Source organism: Anser brachyrhynchus (assembly GCF_964034855.1).
Source record: "Anser brachyrhynchus genome assembly, chromosome: 2".
NCBI lineage: Eukaryota > Metazoa > Chordata > Aves > Anseriformes > Anatidae > Anser > Anser brachyrhynchus.
This window is the reverse complement of record NC_137695.1, coordinates 47,723,964-47,747,201: the sequence shown is the minus strand read 5'-3', so window position 1 is coordinate 47,747,201 and position 23,238 is coordinate 47,723,964. Positions and strand designations below refer to the sequence as shown.

At 35.3% G+C, this 23,238-nt stretch overlaps 1 protein-coding gene across 6 annotated transcripts in view; it reads left to right on the top strand.

Annotated features, from left to right (window-relative positions):
* The window catches only part of ULK4 (unc-51 like kinase 4), a 243,474-nt gene that overhangs the window by 96,137 nt on the left and 124,099 nt on the right, over positions 1–23,238 (top strand). For all 6 annotated transcript variants that reach the window (XM_080580479.1, XM_080580478.1, XM_080580476.1 and 3 more), the window contains 2 exons: positions 4,800–4,892; positions 21,664–21,712. In XM_080580479.1, coding sequence (XP_080436605.1) covers positions 4,800–4,892; positions 21,664–21,712 — 142 coding nt within the window. The remainder of the gene's footprint in view (positions 1–4,799; positions 4,893–21,663; positions 21,713–23,238) is intronic.

Here is a 23,238-nt window from a genome sequence, read left to right as displayed (position 1 = left end):
GAAAAACCCTATACTAGTGGATGAAACTACAGCCTGTGGGCCAGCTGTGGCCTGGAACTTAATTTATATGGCAAATGAGGCCTGTCATTTCAAAATGACTTGGATCTGAACCTGCTTTGGCAGGGGGTTGGACCCGATGATCTCTGGAGGTCCCTTCCAACCCCCTGTGATTCTGTCTTTATGCTCACCTGCATGTGTTATGCATATGTATACTGTGAGCTGATAACATCTCAGTAGAGGGAAAGAAAACACAAACATAAGGTGTGTACAGTAAGAATTATCTTTCACGTTATTCCAGGATAATGTTACAGTGCATTTTAATGTGTGGTCTTCCAAAGTTAGTAATTGTCAATACTTAGCTGCCCTAAGTGAGGAAATTGTTCCCCACCCCTACATTCAGTAAGTGACAGAAGGGTGGAGGAATGGATGCTGGATTATGATCAGAAACATAGTGCGTTCCCTAAAAATGAGACTGTCTCTTGCTAATTGACTAATACTCTTAAAATTTGAGAACCAAAGTTCTGTCTGTGCAATATTTGTAAACTTTTCTTTGTGAGACAAAATTGGAAGGAAATCTTAGTGATATATAGAAAAGCTAATTTTCAGATCTTTCTTCACACTTTTTTGAAATGGAAAACAGAATTTTTTATTATGAATTAAAATGGAAACTAGAAATATTAAAGAATAAAGTATACATATTATTAAAAGCTGTCAGATACTGTTCTTCAGATAGGGGAAGAGACTTTAAGTCAAGCAAGACCATGTTCTGTCTTTGCTTTGAAACTTGCCCTTTGAAGACATGCCCATCTTATAACATGTTTCTCAAAGAGCTGAGGGAGGGGTCAGGCTAACTCCAAAGTAGAAGGAAGACAACCAATGTACTACTGTCTCCTCTTCTAATTAGCTCAATTGGGTGACAAAGCTGTATTATGGTCTGAGACTAAATATGATTCTACTTTGGAGAATTCAGTTGTGCTATCTTTGCATGCATTATATCGTAGATGTATAAAAGAAGTCTTACAGTAGCTCAGAATTTTGGTTCCAGGCTTGGCTTAAATATTTCCTGAATCAGTTCCTTTTTTCTCACCAATAGAGACGAGATAATACTTGCATTTGAAAAGCATTTTGAGACTATTTTAAGAAAAAAAAAAAAAAAAAAAAGATAATTGGAATTTACCTGAGCTAGATATAAACAAATTTTACTCTAGTTCAGGAGCATGGCAGAAGAGCATGTAAATCTTCTAGTAATTAAAAAAGAGTTAACTAGTGTTGATGTATTTAATACATTATTTGAACCTGCAGGTTGATCCAATGCTTAGTAAATATGTTCAGATGTGGGGAGCAGGTAATCAATGCAAAAAGACACAGGTGGAACAAAAAGCAGAGGAGGGTTGAAGGATTTTCTGCAGAAAAGAAAATTAAAACTGAGTTTTGATTTGAAACTCTCAAAACTCAACTTTGAGAAAAATTAGAAAAGGAGACTAAAGGAAGACCAAAGCAGCTGCCTTAGATGTCAGAAAAGACACTAAAGGTAAGTTTTGTTCAACAGTGTTCGATGTATGGATCAGAAAATATTTATGGGAGTTAGGAATGAATCTTCATACAGTCTCCACAGATCTTAATAGAAGCTTTATCTGAATGCAAAGGAGTCTGGCCTAAATCTGTGAAGAGAGGCCTAAGATTAGATGCAGGCTCTACCCCAAGAAGTAACAGTTACTTGAAAACTATGAGATAGAAAGTAAAGCCTGTATTTAGAGGCTGAAGAGATGTTTGCTGAAGTTGTTTAGTCTTTTTGTTCCTGGACAAAGGATGGGACAGAATGTGACTCAGGTGGAGGACAGTCAAAAGATGAGAAATGTAATGGCTGTTTGATCATGGGCACTCTGTGGGGAAGAAGGTATTTCTACTCCTCTTAATCCTGCTTTTTGAGAGATGAGAGCTATTGGGTATTCATCAGAGGGGCATCTAGATTTAACAATTTATGTGTAAAACTTAACACAGGAAGTAGGATTTTGGTCACTATGCATGAAATATAAATTTCCTGTCAATGCGGGAAAAATAAGTGCTTAACAATTTTTTCCACATCTTTTCTATCATCAGTAGAATGGTTCTTTCATTAAATATTTGTTCATTTGTAGATCTGAAGATTAACTTCCTTATAGGACTTCGTTCAAATGAAATAGTCTCATTTGATTTCACTTCATTGAGAAGTTACTTTTCCTGAGCTTTTTGTAACCAAAATTAAACTTTCTTCTACAGGAAATGAATGAAGTAAATAATTTCTATTACATATCCAGGTTTTTAAATCAGAAATTCAAACATCAGCCCTTTCTCACTTAATTCTTAATATTCCTTAATATTCCAATATGATTTAACATACTATCATTTCAAATTTGTGTTGGAACCAGCAACAGGAGAGGAATGTGTTTTTAAAGATTAGCTTGCTCTCAGTAGACTGTCAAACCAGTTCTTCAAGTACAAAATCCTGGATACTTGAAATAATTTGTAGATAAAATGTTTAGTCTTTAAGAGCTTAAGAGAATCCATATCCTACAATCTTTAAGTCCTCTTTTCACTCTTGCTTATGGAAAAGACTGACAAAATAACTTCTTGCACTGCAGTAGAGAGAGTTTGCAGAACTATTATAAAATGCTTTCTAAAACTGTCGTTACTAAATTAGTTTACATTTTGAAGTGGCAAGGAAATCATTGAACTCATTCATTTAACAAAGTCTCTCAAGCACAGAATATTTTCCCTTAACAGAAGATTCATATATTCATAGTTCCTAACGGTCTTTATTCAAGCTATGTGTTTACATTAATTTTTTAGTAATCTGTGTTTTTTAGTAATCTGTGTTTTCTCATGTGGTATCTGGTTTGATGGATCACTGCACCTTCCCTTAGAAATATTTTTTACTAATGCTTTCTTTGGAGAAAAAATAGAGTTTGAAGTAAAAGGAAATAAAGACGTTTTTAAATTGAACTCCAAGGAATTATGCTGCTAAGTGTGCAGATTATTACTAATCTCTCTCAGATGTAATAAATAGATGGCTTAAAATGCTTTAAAGTGGACTCCATTTAGAGAAGGTATCGATGTGCTTATAATAAAACAAGTATATCACAAAGTATCAGATTTTTAAGCTAGCATGGCTGATTCATTCATTATTATTGCTAGGAATTACCATTCTGGAGAACTAAATCCATGTCTTGTGCAGTGAGCAGATGACTTCTGACACTTAAGTCACTTTATAGCATCTCTGCTTGCCTCTTATTTGTGGATCCTGAGGAGCAAAAAAAAAAAAGAAAAAAAAAAAGGCGGGGGGGGCAAATAATTCCATTATGCTTTGTAGAAATATGTACTCCATGCATGTAGGGTTCCAGGATTAGTGTGCATTAATAATGCACTAATGCATTATAGTATTTTCTCCCTTTATGAAGAAAAGGACTTTTCAATCCCCAGTGAGAAATAGTTTTCTTTGAGGAACTGGAATCTGTTCTTTTAAAGGAATAATTCTGATCACCAGAGACGTGAAGCCAACATTGACTACTCACTGGTCTACAGAGTAGGTTCAGCGGCATGTGAGTGCTTTGTGGCTCTGTGGCAGCACATTCAGGCTGGTATGTAGCAGCTGTGATACGTTGGTTGTAGTCTGTGTGCTTGTTTGGAAGGTTCACCTCTTATGAAGGAAGTCTTGCAGGCTACATCAAGAATGTGGAACTGGTGTGCTTCACCCTTCTTTTCTTAGAGCTGTCCAGGTGAGAGACTTGGCCAGAAAGTACATCACCTTCTAGATTACTTTCCTGTGCAAATCAGAGTGCTGAGGTGTGGTCCCTGTGGAGAGGGGATATTTGTTCCACAGAAGAGCTAGCACACATGAGGGTACATGCCAACATGTTGGGAAGTGATTCAGATCCCTCAGTTCAGACACGAGGAGGGATGCTAACACATGAAGCAAATTTCTCATTTATTTGCTTGATTTTTGCTCATCCCCCTCCCTCCTGCATCAGAACCCAAGACAAAAAAATGTGAAAGTATTTTGGTGCACAAAACATGATAACCTACCACATTTTCCTGCAAGTCATCATTTTATTTGTATTTGATTAATTCTTCATATTTTTCTATTACAAATCAGTACATGCTTACAATTCTATTACTTCCACGTTTGGAGTAGCACTACTTGTAATCATAGATGAGGTTTTGACTTGGCTGTGTCTGTTTTCTTTATGCTTACATTTATCTCTCCTCCGTCATTGTACACCATTCCCCTCCAGATATATTTCTATTTTAAAAAGATAAAATAAAAATAGTCATTTGTTGGGGGAATATTACTGGAAAACCAGCAGCAGGAGCAAGGTCCATTTTATGTTTCAGCAGCCTGTTTTCCTTTACCAAGATATCCAGAAGGTGATGTTTTGAAATGTTTCATAGATATTTCTTTTGTAGTTTTTATCTTCACTGTCGCTCTGAATAAACATTGTTTTAAAAATGTATATTAAATCATATACATTTATAAATGTTTTAAAACATTGCATAAATATTATGTATTTATGTATGTATATCTCCATATAAAAAAGTAATTAGTTCTTTTATTAATGATGTTTTAAAACTTAATCTGATGTTTTTTAAATACTGTTTCTAAATAGATCTTGTTTATTGCTTTGTGTAGTTCCAAACAGCATTGCATTTCCATTGTGGTTATTATAAAGTTTGGAAACGTGTTTTTAATAGCATCAACTTATTAACGCACAGCTCTTGGTTTTATATATTTTTTTCAATGTTGCTATTCTCTTCCCCTTCAGGTACGGGTACATTCTAATGGCTCCGGACCCAGTACCAGTGTATGCTCTGAAACTGCTGGTGGCCTTGACTGAACACAGCCCCGCTTCTGTGAGGTGATGTAACTATCCATTTTCTGTTGTTCTGTGTGCTTTCTGTTTCAATTTATTTTTTGAATTAGGACTTAACAATAATGTAACTCTCACTGTCATACTATTTTGACTGGCACTTAGGAGATTTAGAAAAATTGTGTAGAGTATTTGTTATAGAACATAACCTTATGGCTTTTGTGCTATTTCTATATGATCCTGCTTATTTTAATAGGAATTTAGCCAATGAAATATTAAAGACAAAAATAATATATTTTTAATATTAATTTTAAAGAACATTTTAATGATAATTTCAATACCAAAACATTATCTAAACTATTGTCCAGCTAAACATACTTGTGCTAGGAAGAGGTGGTGTCTTTGTAAATGGTTTAGACCATTTAAGTCACTTTAAAGTTATCCAGTTTTTCTGCAAATATCACTATCCTAAATAAGTTCTTAAATATTGATTTTAATGTTTGGTATAGGAACACTCAATATGTTTAAAAATATCTTACTAGAACAACGGGAAGGAGACACTCTTTAAGCAGTGATGATCCAAAAAAAAAAAAAAAAAGAGGGGGGGGGAAGCATACCTCTCCCATATGGACATACATAGCTATTCCTCTCCTCTGATCAGGAAAATCAGGTTCTTTTTGCACTTACCAATGTCCATTTGTGGTATCTGATAGTGTTACGGCTAAGAAGTCACTGCATACTGTACTGTCTTGCTTTGACTAATTAAAATAAGCACAAGACTTCATATATAAATTATTTTAATATAAAATATATATTAACATATATATAACTCTAAAATATTTATACAAAAGGAAATTTAAATTGTTCTCCCATTGATCTTGCAAAAGATGAAAACATTGTCTTCTCATATTCTATGGTGTTATTTTGATATACTAACTAGACTAAAAATGAACCAGAAAATTGAGTGGCTTGAGATTTTAAACAGTTTGAATACAGTGAGGGTGGTGTTCAATTGTATTTATATGTATACAGTTTTTATTGTTTATGATCTGTTTATGCTACTGCAGACTTTTATGTATAGTGAGTATAATACAGCTTTCTATTTTTAGCATTAACCTACAGAGATTCTAATTCTTCAAGCATTACAATAAAATATTTCTGTAACTAGAACACTGGCTATTATAGTAGTGCTCTTCCTCTGCCTAATGAATTCTCTTTATTTGAGGAATCTTATGTATTCATTACACATCTGTAATCATCCCATTTCTCCTGTGTCTTGCTGGCTTTCTTTTACTTTCACTGAATAATTTGTTTGGCTAGATTTCTGAAGGAGAAGAGATTATGCAAGTCTCTTGGTCTGTCTTCCTCCTGATTCTTTGACTTCCCAATTACTTTAGCTGAAATTAGCCCATACATCAAAACTGTGACAGAAATTCATAATATCTTCGTATTTTCACAAACTGCTAGGTAACAAAGCTGAAACCAGATAAATGCTGGTTAATGCAGATAAACAGTAGGTCACAGCTGATTGTATTTTGGTTTGAGCACTAAAATATCAGTACATATGTAGCTCAGAATTACAACATATGCTCTTTTTTGCATTTCATTAGGCACATGGAAAGAATCTGTGATTATTGTGATGGGAAGTATGTAGGTAACACTGGACAAAAATCCTTCAGGAGTAAATTTGTTCTTTGTGGGAAAAACTCCACTATATTTTAGTACTGGTGTTAGTGATGAGGGCCAATTTTCATCAAGTCTCCATGGTTTCTCTAAGTTTATATTTCATCCACAATACCTGGCTTTGAAGGATGAATGCCTTCTCCTTTGAGTTAATTGAAATGAAAAAAAAAGGTGGTAGCAAAAAAGGTTGTTGTGAAATGGCAAAATATTAATTTAGCGCTTCACTTATTGCATTCACATCTTTCAAAAATAACTTATTAATCTTATTCCAAATTAAAAAAGTGAATTTGGATGAAGGTGAGGGCTGCTGTCTTTTAGTTTGTGTCATCAGATAGCCTCTTCTCAGAAATGCTAAACTAATACATTATTTCCTTTCTTTTCTCTTTCTTCTTTAATCTGACCATGTTTCTTGTTTGTTTCTCAAGTTTATCTCTTCTTTCTATTCTCCTCAGTTTCTTTCTATGTGCTCCCCAGTAGAGGCATCAACATTTGAGAAGTTCTTACTTTAGCATTTGAAAAGAGACAGATGCATTCTAATGTTTTGTGTCCTTAGTTTGTAGCGGACACTGTACATTAGCTAAATTGTTGTGATACCAAAGAAAAAATTTTCAATCATCTTTTTTACTATTTTGAACACTTTTTTTCTACATGACATCAGTACAGTTATTCGAGTACTATATTTTTAATGTTTTATAAAATAGTGGTAATGTGCTATACATATTTTAAGTGTCTTAAGTATTTAACATTTGTAAAAATACGAAAAATGCCTTGTAATCTTTGCCATTGCTTCACTTTTGGGGTTGTTTATAGTATTCTCTATTCCTGGAGCTGTTCCACTCTGTTTCTCTTCAATTTAGCAATGAATAATTCTACTTATGTCCCATTAACATGCTGCAGAATTGGATCTTTCACAAACATAAGTTCCAGCATGTGTAAGGTGGTAGCTGTAAAAGAAAAAAAAAACTTCCATGTTTCAATAAGCACATTTAGTATTTGGACATCTGAATATATGAGCATCCATAAGAATAAAACGTTGTTTTGGGAGGGGATGAGTATTTTGTTGTTCATTTTCTCCTTAAAGGGTTAGAATATAAATGAGTCTAATGTTTCCTTTATATACCTTTTCCCTTTTACATCATGCAACAACTGCTGTGTCATACACCCTCACTTAGCATTAATTTAATGAGAAAATGTCAGGTATTAGAAGGATGAGCTTTGAATGGAACTTGTCTGTCAGTTACCTATCTTATGCTTGACTCAAAGCTAGTCTGGCCTTTAGAGTTGCTGATAGTATTCTGTCACAGATCTTCTAAAAACCTATTGGCTTGTATTTTCAAGAATTTTTAATATTTTATGGTAAGAAAAATTGTGTATGGTAAGGCCAGTGCAATAATAGCAGAGTTTGCCTTTAGCTATTTTGAAATGGATGATTTTAAGAAGAAATCTGTGATATTCAGGAAATATGTAGCTTAATTCATGAAGTGAATCTCGAACAACAGAAAATTTGCATCCTCTTCCCTTCCTGCCCCCCCCCCCCCCCCCCCCCGGTAATTAGGTTTGTTGGATTTTACTCAGATGCAGAATTGTTAGGTAAGGTTATGAAATGTAGCTATGTGTTCTGCTGTATGTTCTTTTATGAAAATACTTGACTTGTCTGTAGTTGGAAACTTATGGTATTTGAAAACATGAATACACCTGAAAGCTATTACACTTGAAACTATGGAGTCTGGTCTTTATGGATTGCTGGAATAATATACATTTTTGGTTGCAAGGAAGAAAGACAGGCAAATAGAGTGGAGGTAAGAGGAGAGCTAAAGGAGTATTGTATACCTGTAGCCCAAAGTGATCAATGTTTGGACAGGTACTGAAACTGTATTATGGATGGCATTGATGCTCACATATCTCAGATCTGCAGTTTTACAGTGGCATTTTAAAACCTAAAACACTTATAGACAAATGAGGGTATGTCAAAGACCTTAAATTCACAATTACATCTAAATTAAATTCACAATTCATCTGTAGCTCCAAAGGAGACAAGATCTGGGGATTGAACTCTTAGAAGTGGTAGAAAGCTGTATGCCATAAACTCTTAGCTGTCCCTGTCACTTGGCCTTCTTCTGTGCACCCTGTTTTATTATGTGACTATGCACATGAAAGCTGATGCTTACTTGACTTCAAGAGCTGAAACTTAAAGATAAATGTCATATATTGCATCAGATGATAATCATGAGAGTAGGACATGTTCCAGTATTCTGTTATTAAGGTCATTTCCTGAGGGACAAAAAATCGTTTAAAAACTAATGTTGTGACCCTTCTTAGATTTATGGTGAACTGAAGAAAGGGAGGAAATTGAAGAACTTTCCCCACCCACTGTCCCTACTATAAATTTCCCAGACAGACATTAGGCACCACTCTAAGAAAGAGGAAGAGATGGCAGAAAATGAAATAGAAAGATGCTGCAACAAATTATCTGCTGCTTCTATGTGCCACAGGTCTAGTATCTGAGATGATGATAGATGGATTGACCATGTACACCTCAGGAGATTGTCTTGACTAATTAAAGTAACTCTTTATCACAACGTCTTTGGAATCATCCAAAAATCAATCATGAATGGTCCAAGTTTTGAACTTCATTTATGTTATTGTTCATACCCATGCATTATCTATTGAAGGCCTTTAACGGCACATTTACAATCACTGTTGGTAATGGGTTGATCATTTTCTCATACATCATGTTTTTACATTAGCATTTGTATACATTTCAGTATATTCTGAAATGATCCATCAAATATGCATACCCTTCATTTCAAATAAGTAAATTAAAAAAAACCTTAGTAGTTCAATGTGGTGCTTTTAATTGGTTCATGTTGGTAGATTTTTTTTTCAGTTCACAAGCACTTGTTAGCATTTTCCATAGATTACCTTTGTGTATGGTATGTTCTTTGCTAGAGAGCTAGCACTTCAGTCCTTTCCTTTCCTGGTGAATTGACTAATCTGTGCCTGAATTAATTGCTTTAAAAACACTTTGTTCTGATCATTAGTCATCTTAATTTCCTAGTTTAAGGTTGAAGTTCTAGCTTTAAAAAAAGTATTTGTTTCTAAATTACTTGACTGGTTTTTATGCGTTTTTTTGTTTTCTGTAATGAATATGAATAAAATAATATGGAGAATTTCTGGTAATAGGTAAGCCTACAGGGGCCAGTCCAACTGAGCTGAACAGTAAGATTATGCTTTAGAGGTATACAAAATCAGTGAGAAAATTACAATGTGGACGGATTGAAAGAGATTGTCAGATGATGATACATTTTTATTGGAACTTTGGGCAACATTTATGTAGATTTTGAACCTGATTCTGATTACACTAGTTTCACATCTATGAAAACTGAGCTGTAGAAACCCTCATTTTCTTGTTAGAGAAATAGTGCTAATATATAACGGCAAAGAATTCATACGATGTTTGCAATTTGTGTAATTTGGTATAAGATTTGCATATATGCTGCTTTATTGAATAACACTAGGCGGGAAGACTTACCCAGAAATAGACTCTTGAAATGTTAAGTTGTGTGTCAGCTAATAACACTGTTGTCAAGTCACACGTCACTGTAATTCATATCAAAGGCAATGGTCAGAGTTCACTGTTGCAAGTGAGTTCTCATAGTTTAGTCATGTACTGACTGCAATACTAATCTCCATTTTTAATGTAAAACACGACTCCTTAGTGTTACATTTTATTAGAATTTCCCTTGAGTAAAGAAATTAACTATTAACCTTAAACCTGTAATTTTTTTCCTCTTTCGTGTTGCTGATCAGTTGCTGAATGTCTCAATTTTAGAAATACGAAGCTACTATTTGATGTTACTATTGTTGTTAAGTCAATTGTTGAAAAATGTCATACTGTAAGGTTCATATCTGCTCTTTTAATGTAAAACATTAAATGAAAGGAGAAAATACCATTCATTTTTTGGTTGTTTTTACTTTCAATAATGATTTTTTGCTGTTGTGACTATAAATAGGAATTAAAAAAACAAGCAGTTAATGAGGAGGGGCAGCTGGTCAGTGTAGTACAGTTGGAGTTTCAGGTTTCAGTGAATTCAATTCTGCCACAAACTGTCTTTAGCATGAAGCAAATCTAAAATACCATCAGCAGTAGGTGCCCATGAAAGACAAGGAAGAAGGCAAGCATATGTTAATACTTGCTGTCTGGTCTAATAAATCTGTAATTACCGTTATTTTCAGTAGGACAGCATCACAGAGAGAGTGTGGAATATAACCCAATGTAGGGAGAACATAGCCTACTGGATAGCCAGATTTCTCTGAAGAAAAGAGGCTGAGATTAAAGAAGGGGTTGGAACCTGAGTCTATGTTGCAATTCTAAGGAAGATAGTCGGTAAACATTTAAAAACAAACAAACAAAAAAACTACCCTTTTTAAAAAGAGAACTGAATATTGTATGAGGCTGTGAATCCGAAGTGTTTAGTGATTTCTGAACCTGGAGGATGGGAGGATTTGTAAGGCTTCAGTGTTTCCTGTTGGTTAGATGAGCCAGATCCCTGGTCAGTGTTCTGAATATTGCAAACCTGATTTTAGGCATTCATTCTTTTCTTTTTTATAACTGGAACTCCTAGGACCATGAAGTCACATAAATCCTCATGCAAATGCAACACAGAAGTGCTGTTATTCCCAAATTTTCTCTATATTTTCTTGTTTATGTTATTATTATTTTATTTTTTTTGAGGAAATCTTCAAAGAATTGAAAGATAACCTTGTTCTCGTAACACTGTGTGGTGGTGCTCTACCTTGTTAAAATTTTATTAAATGATTATAGATAAGGTTGTTTGTTTGTTTGTTTGTTTGTTTTAGCAAGGTAGCTAGTTTTTATTAAAAATTATTTTTTTAAATGCTTCATGTTTACCTAGATTTTTTTTTTCCAGCTAGAACAGATTTATACATATTCCCATTCTCTCAGTAATAGAAAATGGGTTTGGGTTATTAGTGAGTTCCAAAATGTTTACCAGTTTCTTCCCTGGAGATTCTGCATAGAAAGAACAGGTTGGATATTTGGAGAAATTTCTTTACTGAAAGTGTTGTGTGGCATTAGAACAGGCTGCCCAGGGAAGTGGTTGAGTCACCATCCCTGGAGGTCTTCAAGAAATGTGTAGATTTAGAACTTAGTAGCATGGTTTAGTGGTGGACATTCGTACTAGGTTAAAGGTTGGACTAGATGATCTTAGAGGTCTCTTCTAACCTGGGTGACAGTATGATTCTATGAACAGATAGAATTAGTCAGACATGCAAAATGCAGGCTCTACACAAATTAAAAACTGACATGTTAATATTCATTTTCAATTCAGATTTTAATCCTACTGTTGAATGGATGGCTTACATTCACTTTAATGTCTCTTTTCTCCTTGAGGTATTCCTTAATTATTTTAAAAATATCTAAGAAATGCAAGAGAAATATCATAAGATAGTGCTTTTGTGAAGAAAAGGTCTTGCTTTGTGGAAAGCTTGCCAACCTTCTCTTGGGTCTCTGTTTCAAACTTCAGCTATTCTTCAGAGATTGTAACATCCCTTTTGTTCTGTAGTAGAATGAAATTTCATAGGAATCAAGAACACTTGAAATCAATGTTGCTCAGCTGCCTGAAGAAGTGATCTCTGGTGTGTGAAGTGGGATCTTTGCTTTTATCTCACCCACTCTCTTCCATTTTCTCCTAATCAGTCTTCTACCAATACAAGGGATTTTTTGTTGTTGCTCTTTCAAATTCAGCAAAAATTTTGTTTGTATTGGGGAAGTATGTTGAAAGCCTTACAATACTGTAGACTGTATTTTAAAACAGTACCAAAAAAACTCACATAATATCCTTTACGTTGCTTTATTGCTTCTTGCTATGTCATGATCTGCAGGAGATGTAAAAAGAGAGAGGATTCTCAAGAGTTACACTGAAGGCATAAACCTATTTTACCTTTATAACTTAGTGCATTGAAAACACAGGTCAGTATTTTAGGGAAGGGATGTGTTTGTTTTTATACCTTACAAAAGGTATAAACCTTTCAAAATCCCATATTGGGTTCAGAAGCTTTCATTAATATTATCTATTACCTAACTTACAAAGTGTTGGGAGTCTGCGATGTAAAGTGGCTGCATTGCTATCTTGGAGTCATTCTCAGGTTGCTGGTAGTATGTTGATTTTGGTGAATGAAGTACTTTCTCACACTCATTTCTTTCAACACAGTGTGTTTATTGCTTCTTAGGAATAATAAATATCAAGGTTCGTATAAAAATAAATTGCACGCAGAGTTTCATTTTAATTGTCCTGTTGAAGAACTCAGTCTTGTGGTCCTTATTTGCACAAATAGATCTGCTGATATGAATGCTTAGATATAGAAAGCCAGAAGCAAGAAAGGAGTTTCTTGATGTAGTATTGTGTTTTTCAAATAGAACTAAAGGGTTTTGCAGAATTGTCTGAGGTTTGTTTTTTTTCATATATCAATCAATTAAAATTATTTGAGATACCGTAATTTTAGGTTTAAGGAATTAAATCTATTTTAGGTTGAAGTCTATTTCAAGCTTGAATGACGCAGAAATGTTTAAACACAACTTAAATATATATATATATATATATATATAATTTAAAAGGCTTTGGAAAAGTATCTGACACATGGTTGAATTAACTGATCTAATCTGCTATTGACTTATTATAGGTGATACAATTCTGTGAAACATCGGGATATACGTTATATATCTAAAATCTATAAAAGCCTTTGCCTTCTTTTATTTGGAAGTTGTTAATATTCCATTAGCCACTGATCCTGCAATTGTCAAAATATGCAATTACAACCTGGCAACAACTTCAGAAAACATTAGTCTTCAAGCTTTAACAACAGCAACAAAAGATTGGTTTAAAAGAAACCAAATAAAAACAGTGTTTTAGGATCCCTAAAGGAAGTAAGATTTTTTAAACTTTCATCAGTTTAATTTGTGACAATTAGTGAATTTCATCCTTAAACTGAAAAATTCCATGAGGCATAATACTTAAAATCGCTTTTCAAAGAATGATACGATAGCTGAAACTGACAGTTTTTCAATTGTGTCTTTTCTGAACTTCAGGACATGAATAGGATTACCAAAAATTACCATCACTACTTGACCACCCTCAAAATTCATTGTGTTTCAATTCATGGCCACAAGATAGAGCACAGGAAGTTCTGCACCAACATGCGAAAGAACTTCTTCACAGTGAGGGTGATGGAGCACTGGGACAGGCTGCCCAGGGAGGCTGTGGAGTCTCCTTCTCTGGAGATATTCAAGGCCCGTCTGGACGCCTACCTGGGCAGCCTGCTCTAAGGAACCTGCTTTGGCAGGGGGGTTGGACCCGATGATCTTTTGAGGTCCCTTCCAACCCCTTTAATTCTGTGATTCTGTGATTCATCTGATATTGTAAGTTTATGTTTTAGAAACATTCCAAGAACATGTTGGTGAAACATACATTTTTTAAAGCAAGATTTGCATTTATTTCCACAGAATTATTGATTGTTCTATCACTCTTAGGTCCCCATTGCTCTCCTTTCTGATAATGTGAACTCTTTTACTCTTAACAAAAATTGTTTACAACATACAGTTTACTTGTTTTATACCACGCTGTAGGTGCATAATACATGAAGCTGTTAACACATACTCTTCACTTCTAAATCTTTTCTAAACTTAATGTAATTTTCTTGCCTTCTTACAATTACTATTTCCCTGAGAATCATTTTGTATTATATTTTTATATTTAAAACATAGACTTATTTTAGGATTAGGTGTTATTTTAGGTTAGGTATTCTTTAGGTTTATTTATTTAGGTTAGGTATTATTTAGGATTCCTCTATTTACGTTAGGTTAGGTATTATTTAGGATTATTTTAGGTTAGGTATTCTGTTCCACTTGTAAATAGGCAAAGGTAAAATTGTAAAACATAATGGGAAATCAGCAAAACACAGTGTGTTGTGGTTCAAACATATAAAAAGACATATCCCTATAAAAATATGGATCTTGAGGCTGGAAACTGAACAGGAATTGAAAATGCACACTCTGTTCTCCCTCAGTAAGCTGTCTGAGACTGCTGGCAAATGACTGGGATTGCAGTGACACCTTTCCAATAAATGTGTGCCACAGACAATTTTTGAGTTTACACTGGGACTGAAAGTAAGCACCTTTCATCATGTAGTTAGTGGAAGTTACCAACAGTTCAGCTGCTGATATATGACAAAAAACAAAGCTGCTGTGTATCTGTACATTTAATACAGTTCTTCATATTCTACTTCTTGAAAAATGTTTTCCTTGAATTTCACATACGTTTACAGTTGTAGCAAATATTCAAGGTGTATGAAACAACTATTCTACTTCAAGTATACAGTGGAGTTTTACATTTATTTTAATTCTCAAATCTTGTTTCATTGTGTTTATGAATACCAGTCAGTCTTTCCATGATGTTTCCCATCTTCAATATTAATCATGTACTTGTGAAAGACCTTTAAAATAACATCATATAATGGTGATACATATATCTTTTTCAGTGATGTCTTCATTGTTGTGTTTATTTCCTGTTTCTGTCTACTACAAAAAGTAAAGCGTTAAATAAAAATCCAATTATTCAACATCCAAGATAATTTTCTGCCTGCATAAAGGCCAAAACTCCTTTCTTCTTCCTTGCCCCCCTGGGTCATTTGAAATGTAAACTACAGTTGCTGAGAAGGCTTAGGAACTGGAATTGAAGAATAGCTCTGTTCAAGAAAATTGACTCTGAAATAATTGGGACCCCTAAAGATAAGTTGATAGATCTTCTCCCTGATGTATTTTATGGTAGACACTATTGTAAGTTGTGCCTTGGTATAATATTTCTTAAAAATCAATGGTAAGATCATTCTTTGCCTTTGGAGAGCTACTGAAGGGCATGACATGAAAGTGTGGCAGTGAGATGACTTTGAAACTTTCCACTTCAATGGCGGGTCTTTATTCTGTGGGATTCACCAAGAAGAATAAATCTATCTGAATGCTTCTCTAATTTATTCAAGCTACCAATGGCCCTGAGAGGCTATTCTATCAGGAAGACTTTCTGACTTTGAGGGACAGCCATACTCTCTCTCTTTACAGTTGGTAACAATAATTAGCGTTCTACTAGGTTGTCATTTTATACCAAACAAATTCTGAAAGGGACAAGGTCTTTAGACCAACTTTCTTAATGTAACAATAGATATTGTCCATGGACTTTAATAAAACAGTATTTTAGACCAGATTATGAAAACAAAGTCATTTAAGAAGAACAAAAAGTATCCTCCTTTTTCCTTAGAAGTCAAATATTATAGTTGTCTTTTCCCTCCTTTGGCATCAGTGTTATTTGAAAGTAATGTTGGTAATTTATCAGTCAGAACTGTGGGACAAAGAATGGTGGTTTCAACAGCTAGTAGAGTGTAATTGTTGTCATTTGCTCATAAGCCTTTACAAATGTAGTTTCCTAATTTTAAACTGAGAATTAGAAGAATCTTTTGATTCCTACTGGTTGTATACCGTGCATTGTTTCATAGTTATAGTAACAGTTTTTTGAGAGCCAGACAATTTTGTTTTTTAACAGTCAGGTGGAATCTCGAAAGTCCTAGCTTGTTGGGGAAAAAGTGCAGAACTGTGAGTCCAAGGTGTGAGCCCAATGAAAGGGTTTGCTTTCAACGTAATCCTTTTGCTTAGTTGTTTCTAAAATTATTCATCTGCGTTCTCAGATGTATTAGGAAATTTTTACTTGTCATGTGTCAGTTTGTCTATGTTAGTCTGTCATAATGGTAATCTGTTGTTCAGAATGCAGAGAACTGATGATGCTCCACAAAATTCATACTCTTGCCTTCTGTTAGAAGGGATTCTTTCTGGAAAATGCGTGGTCGTAATGCTAAATGATTGACATTTTTCTTGTTCTAAATTTGGAAACATATCACTGAATTTACTTGCTATATGAGATAGAGATGGAAGAGTTTTCAGTTGGCAACATTTCTGACTTTCTGTCCTATGTTGCTGAAGTGACACAAGCTCATGTGTGTGTTGGACATTGAGTGTCCATTCTCCAGCCTTTATTGCAGATTTTCAGTTTGATAATGTAAAGATTTGCACACTTGTATGTTTTGTGGTTTTTTTTTAAGTGAAAGATCTAAACAAAAAAATACAAATGTGAACAACAGCAGACTGCAATGCATCAGGATAAAAAGAGCATGAATTCTTAAGTCATTTGTCAAGGCTCAAAATCAAATTTTGTTTGTATATTAAATTCTGTTTTATATTCAGAGGTATGCCTTTTTTATTGCATTGCTGTCCTTCTAGAAAAGGTATTTATTCTGTATATTGAAAAGTGAAAGACTAATTCACAGTGTTTACTCTGAGTCTAGCAATCTGGCTTTTTAATAAAAACTTATGACAATACTATAATGTTCTGATTTTTTAAAATGAAGTTATTTAAGAGTGCAAAATCTCAGTGTTTTTGAGAAATCACTGTTCTGTGTTTTTTAAAGTAGAATTCTGCCTTGTTTCCTTTATGTAGGGACAAGCTACCATTGTAGATATAATCTACAGGTAAATCCTACCTATAAAATGGCAGTCTGGATATGTAGAATTCCTGGGTTTGTATTTTAGCAGAGAATTTAATAAAAAGCTTAGTTAGAAAGGTAAATATGAAAAATTAATTTAGACTATTTAAAATGGAAGAATGAAATAGTGAAATTGTTTTGCTTTTGCTAATTGCAATTGCTAATTGCTTTGCCAGTGATACAAGATCAGAAGTTCTCTTGATTTCAAATTTAATTCAAAATAATATTTTCAAGCAAGTGGAAAATGAAGTAGCAATGATCATAATGTTCTTTTCATTATGCCACTTCTTATACAACAGTGATATAATTCCTGAGAACGCAACCTCTACAATCACCCTACAAGAATCTCTCATTCAGAGCAGCTCTTGAATCGATGAATAAATCCCACAAGGACAGTACAGCTCCTCAGTGCAACCATGTCCTTTGGTACAGGCTTGAATCAGAAACTGTTTATTTGGCTGGTGAGTGGCCTGTGGAAGGGGATCTGTGGGTTCTGGTAAACAGTGAGTTGAATATAAGTCACAGTGTGCCCTGGCAGCCAAAAGGGTCAGCTGTACCCTGGGGTGCATCAGGCACAGCACTGCTGGTGGGTCAGGGGAAGGGATCGTCCTGCTGTGCGCTGTGTTGGTGCAGCCTGACCTTGAGTATTGTGTGTGGTTTAGGGCGCCGCAATGCAAGAAAGGCATAAAATTATTAGAGAGTGTCCAAAGGAGAGTTACAAAGATGCTGAAGGGTCTGGAGCTATAAGGACTAGCTGAGGCCCCTTGGTTTGTTCAGCCCCGAGCAGAGCAGGCTGAGGGGAGGCCTCATGGCGGCCTGCAGCTCCCTCACGAGGGGAGCGGAGGGGCAGGCGCTGAGCTCTGCTCTCTGGGGACAGCGACAGGACCCGAGGGCACGGCATGGAGCTGGGACAGGGGAGGGTCAGGCCGGGTGTTAGGGAAAGGTTCTGCACCCAGAGGGTGGTCGGGCACTGGGACAGGCTCCTCAGGGCAGCGGTCACAGCACTGAGCCTGCTGGAGTGCAAGCAGTGTTTGGACAGTGCTCTCAGACACATGGTCTGATTTTGGGGTGGTACTGTGTAGATCCAGGGGCTGGACTCAGTGATCCTTTTGGGTCCCTTCCATCTCAGGATATTTTATGTGTTTTGTTCTTTCTTTTTTTTTTTTTTAATTTTGTATGTTACACAGCTTGAACATGTACAGCTGAATATGCTACCCATCACATTTTCAGTAAAAGATACTGCCTAGGAAACCAGTACAGATATTCTTAATGCCCAACAAATAAGGTGTTAGTCTTATGCTCAGTTTTCATGACTTCAAGACTTTTCCTTTTTAAAAGTGTCAGATAACAATGTGATAACATTAGTCTATCTCTTGGCGACATATATGTGAAGTTGGAATAAACCAGATTCAAGCTTTGTCACAGAAATATCTTAATATGTTTCTTGATGTGACTTCTTGCTTTAGCCCAGTTACATGTATCATTTTCTTTAAAGGCTGCAGCTATTTCTTGCTTGAATCATAAAGGTTTGTCAGTGACCTTTACGAATGGCCATATTGGCTATAGTTTTTCTTAGCTTATCTCAGCAGAATATATGTGACTTATTACAATCAGGACTTACACTTTTTGAAACCAATTGCTTCATAATTTACAATTTACCACAAAGAGTTTTTCTAGATTTTGCCTAAACAAGGATTGCTTATATATTCTTTTAATTCTGTTTTACTGTCAATGTGTACTCAGTTTAAATGTTGCTTACATAGTAAAGTGAGCAGCTCTTGCTAGTGTAAGTAATTCCAATGTGCTTTAAGCATAAGTTGGTTTGCATTGGCAAAACTTCATTTTGTCAATACGATTGCAATTACATTAGTTGCTCTTTTTGGGAGTTTGTGTGTAAAATGACCTTTTTTGACATCCAGGATTAATATACCCACATCAGCAAAATTCTGTATTACCAGCATGATCTAAGCTTTTAACTCGGCAGATTTGGCCCTGGAAAATGAACCTTGTATATAACAAGTCTTCCTCTCTGCTGACCTGGGACTCTTCTATGACCTGGTTGTGTCCAGGTTGCTGCACCAGTCTTTTGGGGTTTGTCAGCTAGCACAGAGGCAAATAGCTTTCAAGCTCTCTTAACTTGTATAGAGAACTTGTTGGGATTTCCCTTGCGTATGGGTATGTTTTCCATCCGTTTAATTAGAACAGAAATTGTCCTTTAATTCAGGCTTTTTCTCTTGGAAATAATTATCTTTCTTTTCTTATATAAACTCTTAATTCTCTGTCAGAATGTTACGTCTGCTAGGAGTATCTTGTGTATTACACATTTGTGTGTGCAAGAAAAATTGAGCACATTTGGTTGAACAAGGCTGTTACTTAGCTACATTAAACATATTCATATAGGTGCATACAATTACATTGATATATTATGTTTTGACTAATTTGGTAGTTGAGTTTGATTTGTCTCTAGGCCCGTGTGCCAGTGTTGTACGATGTAATACATCATATTACGTTAAACACGCCTCCCCATCCAGACTTTATATAGATTCTATATGGTTGTCTGTCCTGGCTTTGGCTGGTTTAGAATTTATTTTCTTTGTAGATAGAGACTCGCATCATGCTCTGTTCTGGATTTAGGATGAGAATAATGCTGATAACACACCGATCTTTTAGTTGTTAAAGAAGCAGCAAGTAGTTCCTTGGTTTGCTTTGATTGCATGCATGGCTTTTGCTTTACCTAGTAAATTGTCTTTATCTCAGCCCAGGAGTTTTCTCACTTACCCTTCCGATTCTCTTTCCCATCCCTTTGTGGGGGGAGTGAATGAGTAGATGTATGGTGGTGAGCTGCCTGCTGGGTTAAACCACAAAATCATCATTATTCTGTTGAGGTGAATGTTAAGAGTCAGAGAAATAGCAAAACAAAATGAAATAGAAAACCATTATTTATACTTAATGAACGTATTTGACTTTTAAGTAATTCTCAGTTCTTCATAAATAAAGTTGTTCTATTGTATAATATCCCTTTTATTCTTTATTTCCTTTTATATTTCCTTTACATACCTGATTTCAGCAAATATGATTAATTAGGACTCTGACAAGGGAGATTACATCTTATAATTTTATGACCCTTGGATGTTTGTTCTAGTTTCCTTTAAATTTTCTCATTAAGTTGGTAGAAGAGAATGTGCAATTCCTTTTAGTTGCCTCAATCCCTCAGTCTAGTGCTTTAGCTTACACTATTCATAAAAATAATACCTTCTGTTTTCTTACCAGACATGAGTAAGAGCTTTTAACTGGAAATGTGATTTTAGGAATGTATGGATTCTTTTTAACAAATAGTTTGCCAAACAGAATTAATCTGATTATTGTTGTACTGGAAGCCAGTACAGGGTATTACATGGTAAAGTTTCAAAGATCAAGTTGAGTGCTTATTTTAGTCAAATGAATCTCCTGTTTATTCAGAGAACTATGTGATACACCTTTTTGCCTTTACCTGACATACTACTTACAAAATAATTATGTAGTTTATTGTATGTCAGGTTCCTAGAAGAAGCATGTAAAAGCATCAGTCTCATGCTAAGCACACAGTAATACTCTGGATGTTGCATTTACTACACAGACTTAATAATACAATCTTGCATTTCAGCTGTATCACAGTGCTAAATCTGCTTCTTGTTTGTGAAATGTTTTAGTAATTTTGTAAAGACACAAGAAAATATTTTAAACAATCCTGTGCTCACTGTGGTGTTTGGTGAGTGGGCATGTAGTGTATGTGTAAGGAAAAGACTCATTCCTCAAATTAGGCAGAGTACTATGGAAAAGGGTATGTAAACATATAATTCAATTGTCATCACAGTGTTTGTGACAGAGATGCACATGTGTTTTATTAATAAATGTAAAGCTTTTGGAGATCTTAGAGAAGAAGAGGTTACCTTAATGTATTGTTGGTTTTTGAGAATATTCTTTTTATAAATAGGTACCATGATTATATATGATTTTAAAATCCAGGAAGATATATAAATTCTTTTGGGTAATCACTCCCCAATACTTCTGAGAGAAGTGGCTGCAAATGTATCATATATTAATATTTTCAACCCAAGAAGTTAGTTAATGTAGCATGCTTTAAAAAACAACACAACTTATTTATAATTTCACTCTGTGTGTTGTAAGCCTATTAATTCAAATTAGTTTGTGGTGCATGTTGACTATTTCATAATCTGTATAGTATTGTATTTCTGAATTTTAATTATTTTCTGTCATTTCAAAATACTAATTTACTTAGTGTTCCACTCACTTGCATTGCATCAGTGAAGCAGACCTAGAAGTAATTTCCAAAGCAGTGTTACGTTGCTGTTTCTATTTAATAGCTGAAGTGGAGCTCATTTTTGTTAAGAGCTAGTCAAAGGCTGAGGTTCTGGGTCATGGAGTTTGGTAACAAATATTCTACTGCTCTGCTCCTTTTATGAGTTCAGTGTATTAAATAAGAATTTACTTCTTCTCTTTGAAAATAAATCTTAAAATATGTTTTTTACAGCCTTGTGGAAGAAAACCATCTTTTTCCAGCTCTTTTCCAAGTCATCTTGGTAAGAACTTCTTTATATATATACACACTAATAAATATGTATAATATCTCTCAAATCATGTAAAAATATTAAGCAAATTTATTAAGGCATGTTTATAAGTTGTTGATAAAGTGAACAGTCTATAAATACAAAAGATTATAGTGTCTGTAAGTGGGCATGTATGTTGTTCTCACCAACTGTCTGCCTTGCTTTTATAAAGATTTTTTCTTTTTTGAATAAAATAAGAATCTGAAAAACATAATTAATGAGCTTGATCCTTAATTAGAACCATGTATTTGCCCAACCCAAGCAACAAATGCAGAGCAACCTGTGCTTATGTAACAGTATCAAAACAGAGTTTTGTTATGATAATGCAAAGTACCACTATTAGCTTTTAGAATTTCTTTCAATGTAAAATGTCAGGGATATGATTTTTTGTAGTAACATGCTGAATTTCCTTCCCTAATGAGGATCTGCCACTTATGAAAAAATCATAGAATCACAGAATGATTTGGGTTGGAAGGGACCTTAAAGATCATCTAATTCCAACCCCCTGCCATGGGCAGGGACACCTCCCACCAGACCAGGTTGCCCAAAGCCCCATCCAACTTGGCCTTGGACACCTCCAGGGATGGGGCGTCCACAGCTTCTCTGGGCAACCTGTTCCAGTGCCTCACCACCCTCAGAGTAAAGAATTTCTTCCTTACATCTAATTTAAATCTACCCTCTTTTAGTTTAAAGCCATTATCCCTTGCCCTATTGCTACACTCCCTGACAAAGAGGCCCTCCCAACTGTCCTGAAGGGCCCCAGTTAGATACTGAAAGGCAGTTATAAGCTCTCCCTAGAACCTTCTCTTGTCCAGGCTGAACAACCCCAACTCCCTCAGCCTGCCTTCATAGGAGAGGTGTTCCAGCTCTCTGAGAATCCTCGTGGCCCTCCTCTGGACTTGTTCCAACAGGTCCATGTCCTTCTTGTGCTAGGGTCCCCAGAGGTGAACACAGGGCTCCGGGTGGGGTCTCATGAGAGCAGAGTAGAGGGGGACAATCACCTCCCACAACCTGCTGGCTGCACTTCTTCTGATGCAGCCCAGGATATGGTTGGCTTTCAAGGCTGCAAGATCACATTGCTGGCTCATGTTGAGCTTCTCATCAACCAACGCCCCCAGGTCCTTCTTCTACTCAGGGCTGCTCTCAATCCATTCTCTGCCCAGCCTGTACTTGTGCTTGATCATGAAGTGATCATGAAAAAATGGTGATGGCTTTGCACCTCTGGAATGTTGCAAAACAAATGTGTTAACAAAAAAGAAACGTCTGCAGGATAGTTTGGAAGTTGGGTCCTGTGCTGTCTGCTAGTCTTCTCACCGATATTTTGCAGAATCTCTTGTTTTTTCAAGCCTGTTTGTTCATGATCTTGTGCCAGGTAAGTGTTCTGTAATGTAAATGTGCTCCTGATGAATACTAAATATGAATAATTTATGCAATGTAGGCAGATTGCATGCTTGCTATTGCATCGTTCTTGAAATTCAGTCCTAGATGTTCTTAAATGT